The sequence below is a fragment of the Papio anubis genome, chromosome 6, assembly GCF_008728515.1.
Source record: "Papio anubis isolate 15944 chromosome 6, Panubis1.0, whole genome shotgun sequence".
NCBI classification, from domain to species: domain Eukaryota; kingdom Metazoa; phylum Chordata; class Mammalia; order Primates; family Cercopithecidae; genus Papio; species Papio anubis.
Window position 1 is genome coordinate 32,858,156 of NC_044981.1, and position 7,753 is coordinate 32,865,908.

Genomic DNA, 7,753 nt, shown 5'->3' on the forward strand with positions numbered 1-7,753 from the left:
AGGCCCACAGTATGGCAGCCTGGAGCGGGCCTGGGGTGCCATAATGACGGAGGCAGACAAGGTGAGCGAGCTGCACCAGGAGGTGAAGAACAACCTGCTGAATGAGGACCTGGAGAAGGTGAAGAACTGGCAGAAGGACGCCTATCACAAGCAGATCATGGGTGGCTTCAAGGAAACAAAGGAGGCTGAAGATGGCTTCCGCAAGGCCCAGAAGCCTTGGGCCAAGAAGATGAAAGAGGTGCTCAGTGGGTGCTGCCACGGGTGGGGTGGGGTGGGCCCGTCTGATCAGAGGGTGCTGATCCCAAGGAGGGCATCTATGGATGGGTGGGCTGGGCACTGCCCTCCGGGATTGTGCCCACAGGGGAGCAGCACTGCCTTCCAGGAAGAAATATTCACAGATGGGTGGGCAGTGCCCACTGGGTAAGGAGACCCATGGGCAAAAGGGCACTGTCCCCAGGAAAGATACCAGCAGCGCAGACGGGCACATTGGCCCCTGGCTCCCCAGATGGGGTGGGCACTGCACTGCCTGACAGGAGGGTATCTGCAGGGGAGCAGGCAGTGCTAAGCAGAGACACAGCCACAAATGGAGGAGTGCTGCTCCTGAACATCTGGAGCCAGGGCTTGCATCCCTTCTGGCTCTTAAGAGTGTGGGCTCACAGCTCCCAGGGAGTGGGCAGGGGAGGAGTTGATGGATGACCATGTTTGCTGCTGGTCACAGATGAAAACCCTACTCCCTATTCCCCCCTCCCCACAGCTGGAGGCAGCCAAGAAGGCCTACCATTTGGCTTGCAAAGAGGAGAAGCTGGCCATGACACGGGAGATGAACAGCAAGACAGAGCAATCGGTCACACCTGAGCAACAAAAGAAGCTGCAGGACAAAGTGGACAAGTGCAAGCAGGATGTGCAGAAGGTGCTGGCGGGCGGGGATGGCAGCAGGATGTACAGAAGGTGCTGGCCGGGCAGGGATGGCAGCAGGGGGTCTGGGGGGTCCCCTTGCAAAGGATGGTGGCTGGGAGCTGCAGGCCTGGTTAGGTGTCACCTTCTCTCCATTCTGGTGCCCACAGACACAGGAGAAGTACGAGAAAGTGCTGGAAGATGTGGGCAAGACCACACCCCAGTACATGGAGAACATGGAGCAGGTGTTTGAGCAGTGCCAGCAATTCGAGGAAAAGCGGCTGGTCTTCCTCAAGGAGGTGCTGCTGGATATCAAACGGCACCTCAACCTGGCTGAGAACAGCAGGTACCTGGGCATGGCAAGCACCGAGGGCACAGGCACAGCCAGCAGATGGTGTGACTGGCATGCAGGGCATCCCAGCCCTACATCATAGTGACGGAAAGGGGAGGCAGAGCTGCAGGGGTCAAGAGGGATGAGGCTTCAAACACAGCGGCTGTTGGGTGCAAGATGACGCACACTGCGTACTCTAGAAATACATGCAGGGTGATGGGTGAATGGCTAAGGTGGGAGGGAGAAGGGAGTTCACTGAGCATGCCCGGAGCTTCTTCTTGCAAAGCCCACATGATTCCTGGCTGGGCAGCATGCCCAGCACCCTGCTTCCCTGAGTGGACTCCGGCCCCTCACCAAGGATGAGAAGGGGCCATGGTGAATCTGTGCCCTCCACCTCCCCCATTTCCCTGAGCACAGCTACATCCATGTGTACCGTGAGCTGGAGCAGGCCATCCGGGGGGCTGACGCCCAGGAAGACCTCAGATGGTTCCGCAGCACCAGTGGCCCCGGCATGCCCATGAACTGGCCCCAGTTTGAGGTGAGGATATGTGGGGATGGGAAGGGGAGCCTGAAGAGGCTGAAAGGTGCCTCAGGGCATAGTCCCCCAGCCTGACTGCTCCACTGGCCCCACCAGGAGTGGAACCCAGACCTCCCTCACACCACCACCAAGAAGGAGAAACAGTCCAAGAAGGCAGAGGGAGTGGCGCTGACCAATGCCACTGGGGCAGTAGAGTCCACATCCCAGGCTGGGGACCGCGGCAGGTGAGTGCCTCCTGTGGAGCTTCCTGGGGCCAAGAGGGACCCACACTCTGGGGCAGCTGAGTTGTGCTTCAGAAGACAAGAAATGATCTAGATCATAGCAACTATGTCTCCTCTCTAAAGGAGAGTGGTAGTTCATCACTCTAAAGCAGCAGTCCCCAATCTTTTTGGGACCAGGGACCAGTTTTGTGGAAGACAATTTTTCCACCGATGGGAGCGGGGTGGTTTTGGGATGAAACTGTTCCACCTCAGATCATCAGGCATTAGATTATCATAAGGAACGTGCAACCTGGATCCCTCGAATGTGCAGTTCACGATAGGGGTTTGCGCTCTTATGAGAATCTAACGGCGCGGCTGATCTAACAGGAGGTGGAACTCGGGCGATAATGCTCCCTTGCCTGTCACTCATCTCCTGCTGCGCTGCCTGGTTCCTAACAGGCCACGGACTGTCTGCAGCCCCAGGATTAGGGATCCCTGGTCTAGATCATAGGAACCAAGCCTCCTCTCTAAAAGATAGTGGTAGCGGATCCTTCTAGAGCACCTGCTGTGTGTGGCGCGGTTCAAGTGCGTAAATATTCCCGTTTTACAGATGGAGAAACTGAAACCCAGAGAGGTTAAGTGACTTGCCCAAGGTCACATTGCTAGTTAATAAACCTCAGAGCCAGATATGATGCCCAGGAGGTCTGACTCCAGGATCCTTGCTCTTAATCATAGGTGGTACTCCTCCTCCCGGATGAAGACTCAGACTTGCCCTGGGGTCCCCTTAAATGCCCTCTCCCTCTTGGGCTGAATAATAACGCAAATGGCCCTGCATTTAAACATCTGTTTAAAGAGCTCATGAGGGTCACCCCTCCTATGTGGCCAATCCTTGCTCTAGACTTGGTAGAATTCAGGGTCAGAGCTCTGATTAGGAGTGGTTAGCCCTCGGGGTGTGGTGCGGGGAGACATTGAAGCTGGGTCCTCCCTCCGCGTCTCAGTGTTAGCAGCTACGACAGAGGCCAACCCTACGCCACCGAGTGGTCAGACGACGAGAGTGGGAACCCCTTTGGGGGCAGTGAGGCCAACGGGGGTGCCAACCCCTTTGAGGACGACTCCAAGGGAGTGCGCGTGCGGGCACTCTACGACTATGACGGCCAGGAGCAGGATGAGCTCAGCTTTAAGGCCGGTAGGGCGGCTGGGCGGGACAGTGCCTGAGCGAGGCTTGGGCCTGGATTGGGTGTGTGGTGGGGCAGGGGCGGTGCCTGAAAGAGAGGCTTGGGCCTGGATTGGGTATGTGGTGGGCCAGGGGCGGTGCCTGAAATAGAGGCCTGGGCCTGGATTGGGTGTGTAGTGGGGCAGGGGCGGTGCCTGAAAGAGAGGCTTGGGCCTGGACTGGGTATGTGGTGGGGCAGAGGCAGGATTTGAAGACGGGTTACGAGGATTTGCAGGGAACTAAATGGGGCGTGGCCTGGGTTGTGGGCGTGACCTGGGCCCAGGATGGGAGTGGGAGCAAGATTTAGATTGGTTGGTGCCAGGGGCGGAGTCAGAACCTGAGAATAGTGTGGATGCGAGGTCTGATTTTGGGGGCGGACCCGACACCCAGATTAGGTGAGTGGCTGAAGTAGGCCAGGACCCCTATGCCAAGGGTGGCATGTGAATGTTGGCATGGAACTGGGGCTGGTCTCCAGGGGCAGGGCCTAAGAATCTAAGACCCAGTGCAGTAACCGGGAGGGGGGTATTGGAGGGCTCCCTTTGCAACTGGTGTGTTGAGGGAGGGGCAGCCTTCTCTCTGAGCCCTCCCCCCACCGCCCCGTGTTCTTTTTCCTAGGAGACGAACTCACGAAGCTGGGCGAGGAGGATGAACAGGGCTGGTGCCGTGGGCGGCTGGACAGCGGGCAGCTGGGCCTCTACCCTGCCAACTACGTGGAGGCTATCTAGAGGCCCTCCCTCCATACTCCCCTCACTCCTCCCCACTGCCTCCCCTCCCCTCCCACTCTCGTCTCCTTCCCCTCGCCATAGAGTTCCAGACATATTTTCCGATCAAGCTTTTATTTTTTTAAAAGTCAAAACAGAACAAAACAAAGTATACAGAGACAGAGCATTTGCAGGGCCACCTGGAGGCTGCGGTGCTGGGGCTTGGGATGATGGTCCCAGGGTAGGTAACAGGCTTAGGACTTAGCCCAACATCACAACATCTGCTCTTTAGGTTCCACCAAAGAGACTCCTGAGCCCTGAGAGATGTCTCCTGACCCTTCCACCCTGCCTCACTCCCTCTGTCCCACTCCACTCCAGGCTGCCGGCACCTGCCCCATTCCCTGGCCTGGTTTCCTAACCTTTTCTTCCTCCCCTGCCCTGCTTCCCTTCCTCCACCACCCTGCCCTCAAAGGCCTCCTCTCCAGACCCCAGGAAGGGAGGCTTCCCCATCTTTAGTCTTCCACTCTACCCTGGGGAGCATCCTTCTACTCCTAGCTGCGTCCCTTGGGCCCAGTGGGACTGGAGGAGGAACAGTCACCCTCCTCCCCGCTGGAGGTTCCCAGGGGTCCCCCAGACATGAAAGAGGGGTGAGCTGGAGGAAGTCATGGTGTCACTGGGGTACAGGAGGGTGAATGAAGGGCATGCAGGCTCTCAGCCCGGGTTGTGCCAGCCCTCCCAGCCCCAGGCCCATCTGAGGGACCAAGACCCTGTTACCCACGCCCTTCTTTCCAGCCATCAGCACTTTGAGCATCGGCTCTTCAGCAGATCCAAACCCCCTCAGCAACTTGCAGAGGACCTGTCCCCTCTCATAAGTCCCCTGGCCTAGGGTGGGGACCCCCAAACTGATGGCAAAGCCAGCAACAGTAGCAGCCTCCTCCTATTTGCTGGGGAGGAGGTCATCTTGTCCCCCTGGCCCCCCACGCTCCCTCCATGTCCATCCAAAAACCATAAAATCACTGGGTTCCACATCAGCCTCCATGAGGCCAAGCCTTGTACCTGCAAAGCTCTTGGCCTAACCATCTCTCCTCTTCTCTGACCTGCCTGGGGAGCCTGCAAGGGCCCCATGGGTGCCTCCAGCCTGAGACATCAGGGGAGAACCTGCAGCTGAGTTTGGCAGAAAGGAGGAACCCTGGCCCTCAAGAGGAAGATAGTCACATCATGTATTTCTTCCTTGTCCCCGCAGCCACCGGAACAACATTCCCCCTGCTGGCAGCCCTTCCATCTCTCCAAGCCTGGGTCAGAGTGAAAGGACCTTCAGGGGTGGGTGGAAGCAAAGGGCCCAGCTGCTGGTTGGTGAGCAGTAGTGCCGGAGTGCTAGGTACCAGCCTCTCCCGCACGAGAGGGTACGGGGGCTTGGGAAGCAGACCAGGGTTGGACAAAACCCCATGAGGGAGGGGAGCTGGAAGAAAAGTCTCTTGGGGACCTCTGGAGCAAGGAGCTGAGAAGTCCTGCAGCACCAGGTGAGACTTGCTTACGGTGGATGCCACTTCTAGGCCTCTGGACCGCAGATGCCCTCCTTCCTCCTGCACACCTGGCCTCCTGGGCCTCCAGGTAAAGAGAGAGAGCCAGCCCAGCCCTGTTCCCCCTCAGTCCTCCTTTGCTCTTGCTGCTTCTCCCAACAGCCCACTGTTAGGAGGTAGTAGACCCCAGCCTCAAGGTTCTGACCTCCGTGTGGGCACGGAGGGTCCTGACACTCTGGCAGGGGCCTGAGCTGGGGCAGGCCTCCCTCAGGGCCAGGGGCAATGGCATCCCAGGGACAGGCAGACCTCCTTCCTGCTGCCAGCACCCCCTTCCTTATAACTGTCTGGTCTCTGGGCCTTGGCTGCAGCCTGAGATGAGCCTGAAGCCAAGATGAGCCTCCTCAGCGCCTGAAGCAAGCTTTTGGAAGCCTGAGATGTGTCCTGGGCTCCTCAGAGCCTGAAGCAAGCTGTTGGAAGCCTGAGATGTGTCCTGGGCTCCTCAAAGCCTGAAGCAAGCTTTTGGAAGCCTGAGATGTGTCCTGGGCTCCTCAGTGCCTGAAGCAAGCTTTTGGAAGCCTGAGATGTGTCCTGGGCTCCTCAGCGCCTGAAGAAAGCTTTTGGAAGCCTGCAGTCCTCCCGGCTCCAGCGCGGAAGTCTCTCCAGCCTTTCCCCAGGCAGGAGCTGGGGTAGGGGGCATCTGTCCCTCATCACTTACCTTGGAAAGGTGGGAAGCTGGCAATCTGCATCTTGGGGCCTGGGCTCCCCCTCTCTGTGCCAGCAGCTTCCCAGCACCTGGGGAGGGGCTGCAGCCCCAGCTGGACTCCACCCTGTCCCTCTTAGCACTCTAGCTGCCCACTCCAGGACAGGGACTCGAAACCCCCTCCATCCTGAGCAGCCACCTCCAGGGCCCTGTTTGGGACCACTCTCTCAGTCCCCAGGCTCCTCAGGGCTCCAGAGCAGGAGGGTCTCCTACCTGGAAGTCCCCTTGAGCTCCAGGGCCCAGCCCTACCTGCCAGTGCTGGTGTCAGGGCACTCAACACCGAGGGTGGGGGCCGCGCCCCTTGCCATGCCCACGGCCTCCTCCTGTAGCCCCTGCCCGCATCCTCGATGCTGCACGGGCCCGCCCTGGCGGGGCTTGGCGAGTAATGTGTTTTGTCCCGAGTTAACCACCATTCTGCGGCCTGGTTCTGTAAGGAACCGGGGCTGCCCCACCACCCGCCGTCTGCCACCCTAGGCTTCCTGAACCCATTAGTTCCGACACTTGTGAAACTCCGAGAAGTGCTGTGGTCTCAGCAATGCACCTGTTTTGTACATGATTGTGTAATTTAAAGGTATATAAATACAAATATATATATATATCAGTTGTGATTGTATGACTGTGGATAAAATCCAGAACTGTGTCAACCTGGCTGCGCATTGTCATCTTGAGTCTTGTGCGCCTTCTTCAGTCCTGGGGGTTTCTGAGCCCTCTGAGAGCTATTTGTGGTTGGGATGCAGGAGGGCAGGGGTGGTGCCTGAGCAGGGCTGGGTGCTGTCCTGGCCGACCATCCATAGACTGGGCCACTGAGGCCTGGTCCCTTCACCCTGCAGGGGCCTGGGTCTTGTCTGGACTGGGGAGGGTGATACTGGAGGCTCCTAGAGCTCTGGCCCATTCAGGTTCCGGGTGCCTGGTGACAGGCCCTGACCAGGAGAGCTGGGGCGTTCAGGTTTCCACACTCATGGATTAAGAGTGAATGAAGCTCTCAAATAGGTTTTGCTTTTTAAAGCAGAATTCTAAAAGTGACCGCTGAGGCCCATGGTTCCTGGTTGTCCACAGTGCCAAGCTCCCTGTGTGGTGACGTTGGGCCGTGCCACACCTTCCTGCACCCAGCCTGGCTCTGAAGGCATTTCTGTGTGGGACCCGTGGGAGGGCTCCTTGGGGAGAATTTCTCAGGGGCATAGGCAGGACCAGAGCTCTGGGTTCTCGGCTGTTCTTCCAGCCCCAGGCCCAGCTCTTGCTCCGGCTCCCTGACTCCCCCTGCACCCCAGCCTCTGGGGATCTCTTCTGGGGCAGCGCAGGAGTCCAAGGGCCAGTCCCAGTTCTGCCATCAGCTCACTGTGTTCCCACCCTCACCCGGGTCTCAGCTTCCCCAGTCGGGTGAGATGTCTCTCCGAGGGTCCTCTGGCCCTGGCAGCCTGGCAGGGCCGTCACACAAGCCCATGACTCAGGGCAAATATACCCCAGCCCCTCCCTGACACCCCGTGCCCCAGCCTCAGGGTGTGCCAGGCAGGGAAAAAGGTTGAGATGGAGATTGAATCTATCAGCCACCCCATCTTCCTTACTCCTCCAAACCTACCTCCATGTGAAGCCCGGTTT

At 58.5% G+C, this 7,753-nt stretch overlaps 1 protein-coding gene across 3 annotated transcripts in view; it reads left to right on the forward strand.

Annotated features, from left to right (window-relative positions):
* The window catches only part of PACSIN1 (protein kinase C and casein kinase substrate in neurons 1), a 66,805-nt gene extending 60,000 nt beyond the window's left edge, over nucleotides 1-6,805 (forward strand). For all 3 annotated transcript variants that reach the window (XM_003897473.3, XM_017957815.2, XM_009204955.4), the window contains exons 4-10: nucleotides 3-238; nucleotides 755-910; nucleotides 1,065-1,240; nucleotides 1,643-1,763; nucleotides 1,860-1,987; nucleotides 2,962-3,149; nucleotides 3,792-6,805. In XM_003897473.3, the coding sequence (XP_003897522.1) occupies nucleotides 3-238; nucleotides 755-910; nucleotides 1,065-1,240; nucleotides 1,643-1,763; nucleotides 1,860-1,987; nucleotides 2,962-3,149; nucleotides 3,792-3,901 (1,115 nt within the window). In that variant the 3' untranslated portion in view covers nucleotides 3,902-6,805. The remainder of the gene's footprint in view (nucleotides 1-2; nucleotides 239-754; nucleotides 911-1,064; nucleotides 1,241-1,642; nucleotides 1,764-1,859; nucleotides 1,988-2,961; nucleotides 3,150-3,791) is intronic.
* Nucleotides 6,806-7,753: the final 948 nt, after the last annotated feature.